We start from the raw sequence: 18,892 nt of genomic DNA on the forward strand, positions 1-18,892 counted from the left end.
ATTATAGCAACAAGAATATGAATGCACATATCTAAACCATTTTTACTGCTATTATAGATAAGTAATAAGCACTCTCGCACAAAAGCCACAATATAAGCACTCAAAAGTAAATCTCCATAATGTTAAAGTTAAGCAAGGTCAAAGAAACAAAAAGATGAATATTCACAACAGGAAAATAAATCCCAGACAGGAATATTTGTAAATAAACCAGAGATATTATAGCGGTTATTAGGAATAAACAGAAACGGACAGGGATAAACAGAAACGGACAGGGATAAAGATATTCACTGCCTTTCTTTGGATTACAAATCAAAAAAAAAAAAAATCAGTGGAGCCTTTGGTCATTTGTGACGCATGTTCAAGATCTTTGCATTTCAACAAAGATCTTGAGAAGGAACAGTGCAGTGTACTGTGGAATTGGGGGAGGTACTTAGCAGCCTGGAGGGATGGCCACAGTGGTGCAGCATATGGAGCTGCCACCTCACAGCAAGAAGTTCTCCAAGTCAATTCTCAGCTGGGGTTCCTTCTGTGCGGAGTCTGCATGTCCTCCCTGTGGTCATGTGGGATTCCTCCGGGTACTCCAGTTTCCTCCCACATCCCAAACACATGCTGCAGGTGGACTGGACACCCAAATTGGCTCTAGAGGCGAGTGTGTGCATTTTTGTGCCTACTATGGAAGGTTGGACACTGGGCTGGCAACACCACCATAAAACTCCACTACCAATCATTCTACGGGCCGTTGTTCCACTGTGGCAACCCCTAAAGGGAAAAGCTGAAAGAATAAGACTTAGCAGCCTGAAAAATTTTCATCTGTTAAATCATCCTAATGCCTAATGAGTTAGCCCTACAATTTACTGAGGATCAACCCATTATTATCAAATCCTGTACTTCAAATTGGAGAAAAGAAAATTTCTCCAAGTATCCCAAGGGAGGATGAAAAGATGTGTGCACCTCTCAGAAAGTCCTTTTATGTTACCAGAGTGCAAAAACATGCAGTAGTATCCAAAATGAAACTTTGTTGTTTAGGCCTTAAACATATGCCCTACATGGACAGGCTTTTAAAACTCCAGCTTTTCTCTGTCCCATATCATTTATTAAGATCTCCGCTGGACTTACAAAGCCATGTCTGACCCAGCCCTGTTAGAAATGTTAAACTTAAAGAAATCCCAATCCCTCCGCACCACACACTCCAGGGACATCAACCTCATTACCACAATCAACAGAACATACTGGATGGACAGGTTCATAACCCAGAGACTGCTCATGCTCTGGAATAGACTTCCCATACATGTCAAGCAGAGCACCTCACTGTCCCTTTTCAAGAGAAATCTTGATGAGTGAATGGGAAATAGAAAGTTCAACCCGGGGATCACTCTAGTGGCTCTACTTGATAGATGCACCAAGAACTAAAAGCGGCATGATGCCAAGGCACTTATGGGCTAGGCTTGTAAAGGCTCCAGGGCTGTTGGCCTAGTACACACCTATGAACCTATGAGAAACCTATGTTCATTTTGCTGCCATTTCTAAGATTTCTATTAAGATACCAAACATATGGATACTGGGCCAAACGAGAGTTTGTTTTGCTCTGAAATTCAAAGTAAACAAATTTACACACACACCTTCCATTCATTTAAGTTTTCTGGTGTACAAGGCCTCTCTACCGGGAATAAGCTCAAAATTACCCTACAAGAAGATACAGTCTGCAATCAACAGAACTAAAGCAACCACGCAGTCAAGTTACATGGATTACACTTAGATGGGTCCTACCTAAAAGATGGGTAAATATTCTCCACTGCAGAGACACTCAGATGGGAGCATTTAGCAAAATACATTTGTAACAAGGAGAACAAAATCTTTATGGGACAAAATTATGCTATTAGAATTGTCTTAACATGGAAAGTTTAGCCTTCTGAATAAACATTCCAACATGGGAAATGAAGAATAGAATAGAGAAGACCTTGTGGTCAGGTCTCACCATGGCATCCATAGCTCCATCATTACATGATGGAATGAGGGAAAGAAACACTTGTGACACCTGATGTTGGTTGTGGGTACAAAGAGGTTACACCTTGAAAATCTTTATGGTCATATGACCATTCATGGAGCATTGGTAAAACATTGGCTACATCTGTCAGACTAAAAACTGGTATCCTCTGGAATGTGGGCCAGAGAGAGGAAGCCACTGTTGTTGAAAATCTACTTGCAAACCCTAATCACTTATCTACATAAGAAATACAAGCTAACATACCAAACAAGTCATGCCGTCTGACTGCATAAAGCTTTGACTTTTGGGAAGAAACTGCTGATGACTAGAAGACACAACAGTACTGCTTTCACTCGCACAACAGTGATGTGAGAATCAAAGTCCTCCTAAAATCAGTTATCTTTATGTATTTTCCCATTGGGGTGGTCCTCTCATCTGAAGGCTAAACCATCAGTTGGAACAGTGACCAGAGACAGCTTTAGAGTAAAACATTTCCCAGATATTAATTGAGCTGGATTAGATCACTACGCTAGATCAATCTTGTAGATTGTTGACGGTTTTACTTTTGTAACCAAATCATCTGTTAAGACCACTAAACGGAAAAGTCCACTGCTGAGGGACTCCTATGTGTTAGCCTGCATAAGCAACCATCATAACTGCAGACAACAGTCCAAGGCTCAGTGACATAAGCCAGTTATGGGAAAAATTCCAACAAAAGTGCATGAACTACTGCTAGTATGCCCTGAACCCCAAAGGAGGGAAAAAGACCAGCAACAGTCCTGATATCTAGGGAATGGCCTGCAAAGGTTATCAGTTGGACTGGTAACTGCAAGGTGTTTGCAAAGTTTACAATGTACCTGAAGAAGCAAAAAGTGAGAAGCAGATAATCCCTTTACATGACAAGATTTATCCATTTTCAGAGCCAACAGGAGGCAATCAAAGTAAAGGAACACACTGGCAGTCTATGGCAAGTTGCTACCACTGCAGAATACTTTTTAAACACGATACAAAGGGAATGCTCTGAAACTGGTAAAGACTAGTTCTTATTTCAGAAGTAGAAGCATCCCTTGGACTACTGTGACCTTTATTTAGAAGTGACCATCCTGAAGATTCAAAAAGGACATCTACTGTCTTCTGGGCAGACGTGACAACAGTGACTCAAGGGCAACTACATAAAAGTACTCGCTGGGAGCAAATATATTCAGACTTCTAAAGTCTAGAAGAGGCCTGAAGCTCCTTGTTTTTGGCACTAAAAAAAGAATCTAGAATAATAAAAAAGTTGGGAGGGTGGCCTAATGGTTAAGGTGCTTGCTTTACAAACACAAGGTGCAAGGTTCAAGTCTCACAAGGGATAATTGGCTAGTCTTAAAATGGGTTCACAAGAGCAGTTAGCCTAGTACTAATCTATGAACCTATTTGCTGGTACGTTGGAACCACCTGAACTTCTCTTTTGTCAAGAAGGTTTATGCACCTTCAGCTCTGCAAGATTGTTTTTGAGAGGGGAGAGGTACATCTGGCAATAGCCTTTTCTTGTGAGGTGTCTAGTTAACACCTAGTTGGTTACAAAAAACAAAGGTATGGTGTGGAAAAATAGATTTCTCTTCTACATCCATCAAACAGAAGGCAAACAGAACACGAGTTAAGATTCCTGTACTCCACCCAGATGCTGCCATGGAATCCCACAGGCAATACCCTCCAGACTGCACTTGGAAATGGTTTCCCAGATATGCCTGCCTTCCTGGTGCTGTGGCTGCAGGCTGTAGCAGAACCACTACCTTCATTGGCACCTTCATGTCTTATTTTGCCAGTATATGTACTTCAGTCACTGAATCTGAAAGGATCAGTCTCTTCTTCATACTCTTCAGAAGATGATAATTTCCAGACCAAACAGTAATGGGCTTTGCGGGGGGGGGGCCTACAAGGTCACCTCTCTCTCTCTAGCAAAATGTTGAAAGAAGCAGCCTGGAGGAATGACAGATGGTTCTGCTAGATATCACAGCTACAGTAATTTTGTGCATGCCAGTATACCGGACTTCTAGAGAAGGGATATCCAGCCCTGTGCATGTCAGGGTATGCCAAATGGACTATTAGGCTGTCAATATAACTGCTATGGCTGCCTCAGCCTTAAAGGTATCATTCATAGGAACTTCAGAAAGACTAGCCACAGTAGAACTGGTCTAATAAATGATGCAGTGTCCTCCCGGACCATGTGAAGGAAAGTTAACATTAGCTTCTCATAGTGATTCATAGCCCCAAATCTTCTTGTAAAAGTGATTGGTCAATCAGGCCTGAGGAGATGGACTTCTCTTCAAGGGAGGTATTAAGATTGTGCTATTAATTCGTGAAGACTGAAATAATTATTCAACCCATAGGTCATTTTTCTGTGGCAATCTGATTTCCAAGGAAAACAGACCAAGTATCTGAAATTAAGCAGACTTTAACTAGCATTTTTTTGCATTGTAGGACCTAGGCTGATGGCTCCTCTACCTGCAACCTGCCATGGTTGTCAAGGTGACAGCATTTTCAGATCTCTGCTGAAAGTGTTTTGTCCCACCCACCCTCCGTATTTCTGGTTTGTTGTTTAAATTTGGTGGCTTTTGCAGTTGACGCCCCACTGTAGATTTGATCTGGGACACTACCCCCAGTCCCATCTCTTTACCACATTCTACCTAATACACTACTTCTGCACTTGTTTTTAGTCATTTTTAATTTAATTGCATTTTTTTAAACTGTGTTTGGTCTAATATTGCTACATACTGACGTGTGCTAGCTTGCACTGCATTTGAATTGTTTTTACTGCTGTTTTAGCTACTTTTCTGTATATATAAAAAAAAATGTAAGCTTGTTTCCTACCTTTCCTGTAACTAGTGAAGTCCAGATACATACTTGCTGTATCCAGGACTGTATGTAAGCGTCTGAGCCCCCCCAAGCCTTTCTGTGTTGTAGGGAAGCCTTCTAGCTCGTCAGTGGGAGTGGTAAGCACTAGGTAACCTGTCTACCACATAAGGAGTGGTTCTGGCCCAGAAGTTGTAGTTATTGGCCATCTGGGCAATCTTTTCCATCTCTCTCAACTTTCCGATTTGAAAGCCCACATTTACACTTGTTTCTTTCCTGTAACTAGTCTAGTGCAGATACAGATTCTTAGTTTTAGCACTTGAATTTGCTTATTCATGCTCAGCACCTGTTCAGAACTTTTTGTAAGCACTAAATAAGCCACTAATTACTATAGCACTCAACCTTCCTCATTACCTAGAGGAAAACAGTTTTTGCACTTAGTTTCCTCACTTGCTTAGAGAAAAACAGCTCTTGTACTCACTTTCCTCACTTATCTAGAGGAAAATATTTTTTTATTCAGGCACGTCCAAGGGTCAGCTCCCAGTGTTACCTGTCTGTGAATCTGGGCATCTTGGGGCAATGTAGAAATTGCCTCATATACACAGACAACCCTCTCCTCCCATCACCCAACACCAATTGAAATTGTTGCAAAAGAGAGTAAAATCCCATGAATGGAGGAGCTCCCTGGTCAGCCTCAGTAAGAAGCTGAGATCCCCTATAAGATCCTTCAAAGCTAGCTATGAAAACAAAATTACCACGGATTCTAAGGACAACCACAAAGCATTCTATAGCTATGTCAAGAATCTCAATAGCAACACCCAGATCTGCTCTCAGTTACAGCACAACGGCACGGAAATTACAGAACCAACTGATATTGCCAACATCCTGGCAGATAGGTTCAGTGCTAACTTTACCCTCACCCCCTAAAGGGCCTATATCTATACAGGAAGAATGCAGAGCCCCTGTAATCACAACTACACAAGTAAAAGCTGCGCACTCTAAAGCCAAAAACACAGCATCCATGGGAACGGACAACATCCCAGGCTGCATTTTTCACGAACTGACTCCCCACCCAAGCACCATATTCAGTTACAGCCTCACATCAGGCTTTGTGCCCACTGAATGACGTACAGCAACAGTTATCCCAGTCCACAAAGGGGAAGCCACCACTGATCCTGGGAACTATCTCCCTATTAGCCTGACGAGCCTGGTCTGCAAGGATATGGGACTCAAACAAAGACATTGGTAACCTCCAAACTCTGGATCCTACCCAGTTTGGGTTTGTGAAAGGCAGATCATGCCTCCTGAACCTGATAGACTTCGAGGCAGTCACCAAAGCCATAGATGAGGGTAAGATGGTTCACACAGCCTATCTTCACCTCGCCAGCTTTTGACACCATCCCTCATTCTGGAATTATAGCTTAACTCCCTAAACTAGGTATAAATCCCTATGTCACAAGATGGGTTGCCAACTAGCTCACATACAGAACCCACACTGTAAAAGTTGCACACTCCAAATCTGACCTCAAACCAGTGACAAGTGGAGTACCACAGGGTTCAGTCCTGGGACCTCTCCTGTTTGGTATCCACTTCTTTGAAGTACAGGCTAACACAGAAGGCCTCTCGCTAACGAAGTTCTCAGATGACTGCAAACTAGGAGCTATAGTAGAGTCCCCAAATGAAGTGGACATCCTGCAGAAGGGCCTCGCTGAGACAGATGCCTGGTGTCAGAGCCATGGCCTCAAGCTCAATGCCAAAAAGTGCATGGTCATCCTCCTTTAAAAACTCTGTACCCATGAACTACTACATAGACAGCAGTCTACTTAACACCAAATGTGTGATAAGAGACCTTGGGACCCAGGTGGACAGTAGTCAGTCCTTTGATAGAAGAACTTCGTGACTACTGTGGCGATGTGACTATGTGGCACACCATCATAAAAGGGTTCTCATCCAGGAAAAAAAAAAAAAGGAGGTCATTGTTCTCCTTTACTCGACACTCATTAGACCCATTATAGAGTACTCATACTCTGGAACAGACTACCAATCTATGTCAAGCAAAGTTCTTCATTAGCACTCTTCAAGAAAAATCTTGAGTGGATGGCAAATAGGAAACACACACCCGGGGATCGCTTCTGTGTCTCTGCCTGACAGTGGCACAGGAAAATAACCTTCTTGGGTGGTGTAAGCCAGGGAACCTTGTTGGCTACGCTTACGTACTCCCTCGGGCCGATAGCCTAGTACCTACCTATGAACAGCCCTTCATTTCACTTGTTCCCACCAAGGTATACCAATCAACCATTCATTCTTCCACTGGCAATAGTTGGTGGTAGAAAATGGGCCACCTTACTGGTCCTACAGGGTGGATTAACATTCCCTCATGAAGTAGCCCCCCACCAATTGTCTAAGCTCCACTGCACAATACCACTGCAAGAAGCAAACATCTGCATGCAGAATCCTTGTGGTATGTGCTTCGCAACAATGACAGTTCACACTCCATAGGTCTGTGTTCCATGGATTAACACCAAATGCTTGTACTAGGATTCATCCAGGTGATGAGCCAAAGCTGCCTTCCTCCCTGCATGGATGAGAGAGATGGAAATGACCACCCACTCCCATCCCTTCCACACCAGCTCCTACAGATGCTCCAGCAGTTATTCGAACTCGGGCTGCCTGCACTCTAGGCAGATTTTTTTTTTTTGGGAGAGAGTATCTAAAGGATAACCACCTCTGTCCTGCATGAAGCACAGCATTGCCCCAAATCTGGGCATCAACTTGAAGAGACTGGGGCAGAAACATCACATTCCTCCTTATCTATGTCCTCTGTAATGGGAGTCTAGATATTTGTTTGACATGTCTAAATTTATCAATGCATTTTGTGGATCTCTCGTTCACTGTATCCTAACGCAGGTAGACTGGAAGGAGCCTGACTGTATCTAGAGAGAGGCTGGACTTGGGGGAAAGTGTTTTTGGCTAGGAATATTCCCATAGGAAAAAAAAAAAAAAAGTCTCCCTGGTAGGGAAAGTAGCTGAAGATGGAAAGATGAGAGAGATTACATGCACTGATGCTTGGGGGAGCACAAGGATACCGGTGTTTCAATTTCTTTGGCAAAGAGAACTCAGAATATGGGAATTCCATGCCTGTAAGCAGTAACCAGGTAAAACTAGTATCAGTAAAGCAGATACCAGCTTAACCACCAGTCGGACAGGTGCTTGCTGGAGTAACAAGTACACAGACATCTTAAACAACATCTGCAGAAGCAACACCAGAGTTTGACAGTAGAAAATGCAGGGATACTGATGCCTGGGGTCCTGTAACCTGAGAAAAGGTGTGACTCCTCAAGGGGACTTAAGGACACAACCAAAACACAGTCTAGGATAAGGCAGGAGACCCTCTCAAGAGACAGGGAAGAGGTAACATGAGACTGCAAGAAAACCTTGCCTCTACTTAAAACAGGAAAGCTTCTTGGACAGTTGGGATCAGTTGTATTACAATTTAATTCAGAATCATAACCCTTCCCTTAGAAGAATGATCCACAGTTTTACTAACTACATTTTTCCTGTGTGTAAAACACTCAGCAATAGCACTCAGAGAAACACAAGTGTTAGGAATTTATGAACATTTACACTTTTAAAAGTGCATCTCTTCACCTATATAATCTTTTATAGCAATATAAAATCATGTAACTACTGTCTTAGTAGAGTGGGGTGGAGTCATGACCACTTGGCACATAAAATGTTCCAAAGCCAATACCCGCAGCAGAAATCATAGCACTTCCTGCAGCTGGACCTCTACAATACCACATCTATATTTCTCATTGTATAAAGAGCATTACTAACACAGTAAAACAAAAAGACTGAAGTGATAAGTAGTAGCAGTACCCACTAGCAAGTGAAATTAAAACACACACACAAACTGTCAAACATAGACCCAGTCCTGAAATGTCAGCACTGTAGTCCTTCTCTCAAAAGACACTCCAGTTTAGGTAGCTGTACTCTAAAAATATAAAATGGCAAATAACTGTCCAAAGATTTAAGAATAAAACATTGTTTAATTTTACTTTAAACTCTGCAGAAAGCACAACTCTATATCTGAAACACATTAATATGATGCAAAAGAATGACACCACTAAAATTTTATAGCAGTGTACACCAATTTTGTAATAAAATGAAAAAGCTATTTGCACTGATCGTGGACATTCTGCCCTGTAAATTATCACTTTCTGAATGTCCCATTTTGAGCACATGAAAATGTAGTAACCCTAATTAGCAGCATTTAAACAAATACTGACAAAAATAGAAAAAAAAATACAGTTTGCAATCCAATACAAAACAAAAAAGGAAAATAAAGGATATAAATCACTAAAAGAAAAGGCTTGATTGATGAAATAGTAAATACGTTTAAAGAACAAAATACGAATTGTTTCCTCTGAGTGAATTTTCACTAGACAAAATTATTTTTGCTTAAGTGAAGAATATACAATTCTCCTTGGTGGTACTAGCAGAACTGAGGTAAGAGAAAACCCATCACCACTTTACTTACATAATCACCACTACTACAAGTTTCTAAAATGTCTGACAGCAGAACAGAACTGATGTCCATATGCCAAATCTTCCCTTTAAGTATAGTGTTTTGATTCCCAGACTGGTCTGGATGAGAAAAAAATGGATATCCAAAAGGAAAACATAGGTAACATACCATCAGTACTCCTTAAGATGTGAATCTGACCCCCCTCAGAGGAGATTCACATATTACCACCAATGCACCCCTAGCCCCAGAGATGGCAGTCTCAGTTTATGAGAGATACAAATTATAGTGGCCAAAGTCTTCAGTCTCTCAGAGTCACAAAGAGACAAGACGTTAAAAGAACAATTCTGCAAACATAACTGACAGCACAGCATGACAAAATATATAGGATTTGAAACTATAAAGTACAGTCCAAGTGACCAGTTAAAGTCCAGACATATAACTTACCTTTTTTATTAGTTGTGAAATACTTTGAATCTGTCATACTTGCAAGTCTTCAAAACACCTGAAGAAATATAATACACATGGTAAATGAAAGACAAACAGAAACCACCACATTACCTGCAACCCTCCTGAGCTAATGCAGTGTGTATATACTGAAGAGCAGTGCATTTTAAATAAATTATTTACACTCTATACAGAATAGAAGTATATCGTCTACCCTGTCCTAGACATACAATGCCTCGCTCCATCATCTCACAGTACACACACCACTTTAGGACACACGCTGCATCTTGCGATGGAATGGTATTTCCATCCAGGGCTGGTTCTCTGCCTCATACTCAATTCTCGACAAGACAGGCACCAGCTTTCCTAAATAAGATAAAGGCATTACTGGAAAATGAAATGACAGACCAAAGTTCAATTATCAACAAAGGTACTGGAAGGGACGATTAGAGATAATGAAAGTGAGCACCATTGCTGGTTTTCCCATCCAGGGGGGAGGGAAGTAGCTCTGACTCACATAGGTGACCCTTACGAAGGAGTACTAGGTATTACACCCCACAGAAGATGGGCCTGCTAACAACAAGCTGCCCAGCAATGCACTGCATTAATTAAATATGGGGGAGTTACACATACCCATTCTGGGGAGAGGAAAGTGGTACAGACTCATACTTGGGTGACACAGAAGGAGTACTAGGTATCCCCCACTGAGAATTAACCTACTAAGCACATGCTGACCAGAAATCTACTGCACTAGCTTGGTGTGGAGAGTCACACATGCATCCCACAGTAGGCAGCAATCATAGGGTACAACAGAACTACAGTAGGGATGTAGAGCTTCATGGGGTTAGGAGATAATTCCGATGGGTCCTTTAGTTTTCTGGATAATGGACTACAGACATTAAAATCCCACAAAGAAAGAAAGGGACAATATGAAATTAGAATATAAAATGGTAGCTGGAAAATGTATGTGCTCCTTTTGGCCTCTCAGTCTTCCCAAAATAATTATCTGTCTAGTACTGCATCCAAGGACACTGGGCAAGAGCAAAGGACTGTGATAAATCAGAAGATTCTACCACGTTTCAAAAGGAGTCTGCTTCTTAGAAGCATTGTCTGAATGGTGCTGTGTGCAACACCTCCAAAAGACAGTGGCGTGTGTAAAGTACTCAACTTACAATGACAGCAATTCAATCAATAAAATACGCAAGAAGTACTTCTAAACTGTTAGAACATTATATAGTATAATGTTTCTATAAAGAGAATATACATGGAGTAACATGTTTTACAACATAACTGTTGGGCGTGGCAGATGAAGAGTACAGCACAAGTCACAACAGGGGATAAAGGGAAATGATGGAGGTGTAACAGAAAAAAAAAAAGAGTGTGTGTGTGTGTATGTATAAGGAGGAAGTGTGCAGCTATCTCCTGCCAAGGTTCAGAAGATTCAGGCATTACAACAGGAGTAGGAGGACATGTTTACTTTTAATCCAGGAGGCACACACCTGACAAAGCTCCATGCAGACACAGAGCTTCAATGGCCAGTCAAACAAGCCCTTTATAAATGTGCTTAAGTGATTTAAGTAGACTCAAAGAGAGGAATCACAGAATATGCTGGATCTAGGGGTAATCTAGTTCAGTCAACTGCTTCTGTTTTGAACACATCTTATTATAAAATATAACCTAACAAAATAAACATATTGTTTTAATTTCCCAGAGTAATAACACGTACTCCTGATACTTAATGAAACAGTCTTACATCCATAAAAATCAGAAAGTGGGCAGAGGGGTGCTGTGGTAGTGGTGGTCAATTAAGAGTCCCAACAAATTGTTCCAAACTGGACCTTGCAGTTGCTAAGGCTTGCCATGTTCAACTGGTCACCAAAATGCCTATAAAGCAACAATTAGCTAATGCATAAAACAGAATGAAAGAATTATGTGATCAAGCATAACATGGATCACCAACTAGTTGCAATGGAAGACAAGGCTTGCACAAAGAACTCAAGATTACTGCTGGAAGGACAAGAAAGACTGTCCTTACTGGAGTCAGTAAAAAGCATACATGGGACAATGAAAAAAATGCTAAATCAGTGGGAACTGTGAAAGAATGCTGACCACCCCTGACTGCATCAGTGAGGACATAAGGCAAACCAGTATTAAACTTGGTGGAATGTGCATGAAAAGGAGTGCGTATTATAGCAACTATAGTAGAAAAAGGAGAAAATTTACTGTTGTGGGTAGGATAGTGCATGCAGATTATAATTACTCTGATTCGACTTTTCAACAGTGACTACAAATCATAGATGCTATTAAGAAATTCAACAGACACAAAATGAAACATAAGTTGCCTTTCCCAGCAGTGCTAAAAAAGTGTTTTCTATAAAAAAATTGTTGAAATTTACTAATGCTGAGAAAGCAACGGCAAAAACATACAGGACTTCCAATCTATTCATTTTGTTAAGTAATGGAGACTTATTACACAAAAAAAATGTAAATCCAGGAGAGACTCTACAAGTTTGCTGGAACTGGAAAAGGAATTTGGGGGGGGGGGGGGGGGGCAGGATTCAAATGGAAAAAGGAGATGGTTTTCTACAATGCAGAGGGGAAAGACGGTTCAACGGGTTTTACATCTCTGGAAGGAACCATCATGAACAAAAACACTAAATTACATAGAGATTTTAAAAACTCTACTGCCAAGATGTATAATGAAATGCAATCTAAAGATTATACTATAGAGTTAAGAAATGGTATTGTATTATAATTACTGTAAACAAAATGAAAACAGTTAACAGGGGGCCTCCATTCAGTTAGGTCTAAACTTTACCTACCTGGGATAAGTGATGCAACTACCTTAGACTATGTGAAAACTATTATGACAGCAAAAAATGAAACCGCTTGTTAATTACATATTGCTAAAGACAATGGGGATACTGAAACGGGTCTATATCAGATCATCGAAACGGCTCATTATCGAATGCTGTAACGTGCAACTGCAAAACCCGAACCCTACCAATATCGAAACCTCAAAACAGCAAATTTTTTCCCAGGGGAAAATGTTTGCTGTTCCGAGAAACACACACACACACACACACACACACACACACACACACACACACACACACACACACACACACACCATAAGCACACTAAAAATCCGCAATCCACACACATACATTTAAAAGTTACATCTAAGCCTACACTACACTGCACATAAACTACTATCTATCCACTTACCTTACCCCAGACCCTAACCCTAAGGTCCGTCACTAATCACACACTCACCTCACCCACACCCTAACCCTAACTCACTCAACCCACGCCCTAACCCGAACATCCACACAATCACACACTTACCTTAACCCAACCTGTAACTTTCCACCGCATTGCTGAAAACAGCAAAGCCAGAACAACGGCCAGCCAAATTATTTCTCTAGGAAAGAATTCGGTTTTGTGCAGCTTTGCTGTTTTCAGCATTCGCGATATTGGGTTCGATATTACATCATTTGAAATTCTGCCATTTCAATGATCTAATATAGACCTTACTGAAACTAGGTGCTACAAATGTGAATTTTCCTGGCTGCTTCAAGAAGAAGAGAACATAAGAAAATGAGAACTGTAATGGTGAAAAATAGTTATTGTATAGGTTATTTTCCAGTTACTTTAAGGGTTGATGCAACCCAATGTTATGAAAAGGTGCATTATCCAAGCATTTCAGAATAAAGAAAATATTAAGTTACTGAGGTCAAAACATCAAAAGCTTTGAACCTCCCCAGTAAATACTTAAAATGTTTAGAATGCTTACAACTTACTTATGTTAAACGCTAGGAAGCAATTATTATGTAGTGCATGCAACACTGCAATTATGCTCTGAAAAATCAGGAAAAAGACAGGACAGTTAACCACTTTTGTGATGTCAGAAAAGTGCTAAATAACCTTTTGTTAAACATCTAACTGCTATTAAGCTCTAGTCACATTCTAGAGCTTGGATAGCTTTCAAAAGTGTAGAAGCATGAAGTGCGTCACATCTTTTGAAAGCTATGAAAACACTATGCAGTATCAAATACCAGCTACAGGAAGAGAGATTTATTTAACTTCTGGACAGTGTCTCTGTGGCAACATGGATTGTTTCATGGAAATTCAAAGCTGTGAAACATTTCATGCCATTCCAAAATGTTCCACAGAGTCTTAAATTCCATGGGGCTCACATTTTCACAATGAAAAGCTATGTCATGCATTCAGTGTTAAAGGACAATCATGCCTCAAATGCAACACTTCCTTTCCTCAGAATGCATTTCCATTCCTAGAGGTCAATCCCCATAATTTCGCATATTAAAAAGGATGACTTAGCAGTTTCTTCCATTTGGTAGTACTTCTATCCTAGTCTGCTTTCTCAGTGCACACCATAATAAATGATGAAATGAAATCTCATGATACTTTCATTAGGAATTAATCCACATTGCCATCACATCAAAATGAGTATTACAGCTGAAAGCATTTTGTAAAGAAAGTGTGTATAGCAAGGTACTTGTCTTTTTGTTGTTTAACACCCATTAAGGTCATAAAGCTATTCAAGCTCAAAATTGACAACGGTCTGGACTTCAAAGATGGCTGCACATTGAGTAACAGCTTAATTCTAGTTCTCCCAGTGTGAAAAACTCAGTAGAGAGGACCAGTGGACTTTCGTGTTTCTGGGTAAATTTCAGTAACTGGCTAGTAAGTGCACTGCCTGGGTGCCTGGAAAAAAAGGCATACAGATGACCTAAAGGAAAATCAGCTACAAAAGGAAAGAAAAAAAAAATGCTGACTGAGAAAAGTACTGCAGCCGTTGAGCAAAAAGCAGTGCAAGCTCCAGACATGACTGAGGAACCTAGAGGAAAGCATAAGACAGCTACACACAGACCTGGTTAAAATAAACAAAACACTGATGGAGTAAATCAAGTCAAACAACAAAAGGAAGAAGCTTTAAACAAATATTCAGATGAGATGATAATTCTTTATTTACACCTCTGATTTTTACAGTAAGGACTGGCTGAATATAAGACTGCTCAAGAGATGTTTCAAAAAATAATAGAATTAGAGGACAGAACATGTAGGCAAAACCAGAGATTTTCAGCTGTAACTGAGAAGTTGGAAGGAACAGACTGTATTAATTTTATGAAAGCACAAATAAACAACTAGACTGGTATTCCACAGCAGGAGTTGTTAATTGAAAGGGTACATCATGTGTACACTACAAACCTGGCTAAGAGAAAGCAACCCTGACCTTTAATAGTAAAAATGCAATCCTACCAGCAGGAGTCGATTCTGACAAAACTGTGGTAGAAGGACAAAGTACTACAAGTGGGAGACAGCAGACTGTTTGTAGAGAATGACTACTCATTGTACACAAGGCAGAAGAGGAGAACACTTATTTCACTATTCAGGGAATGTCGAGAAGAAGGCATGAGATTCAAATTGCAGTACCCAGCTATCTTCAAAATATTCTTCCCTGGAGGGCCAAAATATTTTTTTTTAGTACATGCCAAGGAGGAAATACAAACAAGTGTCCAACAAAAAGTGAGCTGTGAAACAGAAGGAGATTCTGTCTCTTGTTCTTCTGGTAATAAAGACCACAGAGAGACTGTGCTAGTGAAACCTTTTCCAATGTTTCAAAGGAAAATGGTGGAGAGAAGGAAGGAAGCATGTGAGCTGTTGGAAATGAAGCAGAGACAGTGTTTGAGAGATGGAGATGAACAGGAATAAAATTAGTAACTTGGAAACTGAAATGTGGGATTACAAAGAAATAAAACTATATTTGTGAAATATGACAGAACAAGATAATCTGGAAATATTAGACTTTTTTGGACTTGTGGGGGGCTCCAAAATATAGGTCCTACTTCATGTCTGGAAAAATACTTAGGGGAGGAGAAAGAAAGTTAATGCTTCGTAGCAATTCTTTATCTTGTCCTTACGTCTCCATGGAGACAAATCTGATAAAGAGAAATTGACTATAAAAAAATAAATAAAAAAAGAGAAATTGGCTAGAAAATAATGTTCTCCGAAAGCATTTGTGTTTTTCCAGCTGGGAGCGCTATAAAGACAAAAACAGACAGCACGTAGAAGCACCGGCTGCACCATGTGTCTTAACATGGATAACCTTTTAGGTTAACTCAAGTCAGTGAGTGCGGCTGTCCGTTTGGGGCATTTGTTCCTATTAGGATGGTAAAACTTTATTTTAAAATGTACATAGTTTTGTGTGTCACTATTAAAGTTAACAGGTTGTAGGAGATATTGGGGGCGTTTTTTTTTTTTTTTTTTTGGAGGGCTTTCAATAAAACAAAAAGCTTTGTAAGATGTGACATAGGCTCAAATGCATATAACAAGAAACAACTGTATAAAAGTTAAACCTGCCAAAACAGTGGATGCATGTAACACAAAAGCTGGAACTAGACATTTAACAACAAATCTTTTATACATAAAAAGGTGGGAATAATAACGTTCGAATACAATTATGCTTTCTGTAAGGTCTTTAAAATGTCAAATGGTCTCTGTGAGGCTGCCAGTCAAGCTAGCTGGAATTCTGTAAATAATTCTATGTCATTTGTGAATATTAATAGGATTCATATGCTTGTCTTACAAATGTAAGTAAACTATAGGTTATGTGAATATTAAACTACAGGTGCAGAAGTGTGTGTTGAACTCTATGTTCTGTACTGAGCTTCAAGAATGTAACCACATTGTGCCCTACTGGAAAAGAACAGAGTTAAACTTGCAAACTCTAAGAAATAAGTGAATAGTTTTACAATTGGGTTCATCTCAGTTTCAAGGCAGCTAGGAGACACAATGTCTACAGCAAGAAGTTATTTCTATTGTCTGGAAACAGAAATAATTACAGGTTTCAAATGTGAAAGTGTTTAACACTTTTACGACTTCCAGTTCTAGGCAAACATCTGAGAGAGAAGCATTTTTCACAGAGAAATGTTAAATTCTGTTGGTATCTGTTAGCCTGAGAACTGAAGGCAAGTGACAAATAGTGATGTCATCTAGTTGACCCAGCAGTAATGTGTTATTAAAGAACCATCACTCAGAGAAAGTCTGTGCATTTTGTATTTGTCTTTGGATCTGACAACATCCTCTCATCACCATTTGCCTTGCTAATAGCAAGTAACTAGATTACAGTGATCCAGCTTAGAGATAGGAATATAGTAAGATTAGTTTAGATGTTTTCTGTATTTGAGGCTGTCCTGCAATGTTATTTTAAAATACTTCCTGTGGTTCTGAACTCTGTTGTCACTGTGCCGAGTTACTTAGCACAGTCTTGTTCTTGTATTTATTATTAAATACATTTCAACCTTTTAGTTGTGGCTGGTTTGTTTGGAGATATTTACGATATTGGAGTACTTGCACATGTATCTGATGACACTGTACAGGCCACTCCAATAGCCTTGCTGTTGGTCACACTTCATTTGGATAATAGTAACATTACACAGTAGAATTGGTCACCCTTTGAAAGGGTCTTGTAGTAGCAGATAAGTAAGGGTGGTTGGTGGCAGTGAAAACTACCTTTTATTCTGGGCAAAAGGGGGCATAGCTAGCAAACCTGTACCAGCCTTCCCCAGAAGTGCCTGTGTGCGAGTATATAAATCAAATCTCAAAGTGTGTGTGAGTCAGCTACTTGGGCAGGGGCACGAAGCACTGGTTGGACCGAAAGGGTGCTGGAGGTTTTGGCTTGACCACTCGGCAGAGATCTTAACCCAATAGCTGTGCCAGTGGGGAGTCTTATTGGGGATCTGGAGAGAGAGTGATAAACCAGCCCCAGACTGACTGATCTGTGTGTGCTCTTAAGGGAAATTGTGCTTCACTGTGTGCGTACTTGTCATCCTCCCAATGTGCAGGTCTCTCACTGGTGTTAGTGGTGAGGACTGAGGCACCTTGATTACTGGGCCAGTGCAGGGGAATCAGAGTTTCACAGATAAATACAAAAAAAAAGAAAAAGTAGTGGACTATATTAAAAAATGTAGAGTGCAAATGGCTATACTACAGCAGCCACACTTGGAAAGATATGAATATGTGAATTTATTAAAGAAAGGTCTTCAGAATGGTTATGCAGTGGAATACCATATATACTGGAATAACAGAGGTGAAAATTAAAGTGGGTGGGGTCCTCTGATAATTTCTGCTTGAGCACAGAAACCAGAAAGGGGTGTCCTCTTTCCTCTTTATTTGCATTATATTTACAACCACAGGCAAAGAAAATAAAGGACTCAGAAATTCAAGGATATAACTAGCATGGTAGTCAAGAAAATATGGCTCTGTCTGCAGACGATATTTTATACCTAAAAAACAAATAATAAAACATAAATGATTTTTAAATTATCGTTTATGATACATGCAAAGATGTTTGTTAAAAAAAATTCACAACTCTCAAATTCTGAGTTGGTCGTAAAAGGGGTATTCTTTCCCTTTCCAGGGGGCTATAAACTTTTTATAGTCTGAAGGTAGTTAAGCATGATAACTACAGAGACCAACTTCACAAATTAGCAGAGCTTTGCAAGTCATTCAGTAAAAACTGCAAGAAAAATCCAGCCAAGCTAGAGTATTCACTGTGTGGTACCTTAAACGTCCTGTAGTGGAGGCCCATGTGATACAAGCAAATTGCCCCTTAAGGGCATCAAGTGTTTCAGCTACATGGCTTTTGAATGTCCATGACTTTTTTTTTTTTTTTTACTTTTTAAGTTTTTATGTTTAGATTCAAGCCAGTGAAACCAAACCCCACTAGGTGTGGGCATGTATGTTTTGGCCTTTTTACTGACCTCATCAGCACAGCTAAGTGGATAGTTTGGCTATATTTCAGAAAGAGTCTTTAAAAACTCAGCTGATGCCCAAGAAATATAACAATCTAGCTGACTCGGAAGGAAGCTAGAAGTGAAACTCAACAAAATATCCCTTTTTAAAAAAAGGCTAAGCCATTAAGTATTTTTTATCCTTTTTTCCCCAATAACTCTTCATAAACAGTGTAATACATGTAGGAAACACATATTTAAAGAACAACTGCAAAAAAGAAGTCAGACTTTTTCACTAAAAGATGATTGGGAAAAAAAAAACTTTTTTTTTACTGAGGATTCTCA

General features: G+C 40.0%; 1 protein-coding gene across 3 annotated transcripts in view; it reads right to left on the reverse strand.

Moving 5' to 3' along the window:
* Nucleotides 1–18,892, reverse strand: part of AP2B1 (adaptor related protein complex 2 subunit beta 1) — a 1,330,026-nt gene that overhangs the window by 1,297,911 nt on the left and 13,223 nt on the right. For all 3 annotated transcript variants that reach the window (XM_044063279.1, XM_044063277.1, XM_044063278.1), the window contains exon 2: nt 9,792–9,849. In XM_044063279.1, the coding sequence (XP_043919214.1) occupies nt 9,792–9,828 (37 nt within the window). In that variant the 5' untranslated portion in view covers nt 9,829–9,849. The remainder of the gene's footprint in view (nt 1–9,791; nt 9,850–18,892) is intronic.

The sequence above is a fragment of the Protopterus annectens genome, chromosome 2.part1 (genome assembly GCF_019279795.1).
Source record: "Protopterus annectens isolate FY-2018-M chromosome 2.part1, PAN1.0, whole genome shotgun sequence".
NCBI lineage: Eukaryota > Metazoa > Chordata > Ceratodontiformes > Protopteridae > Protopterus > Protopterus annectens.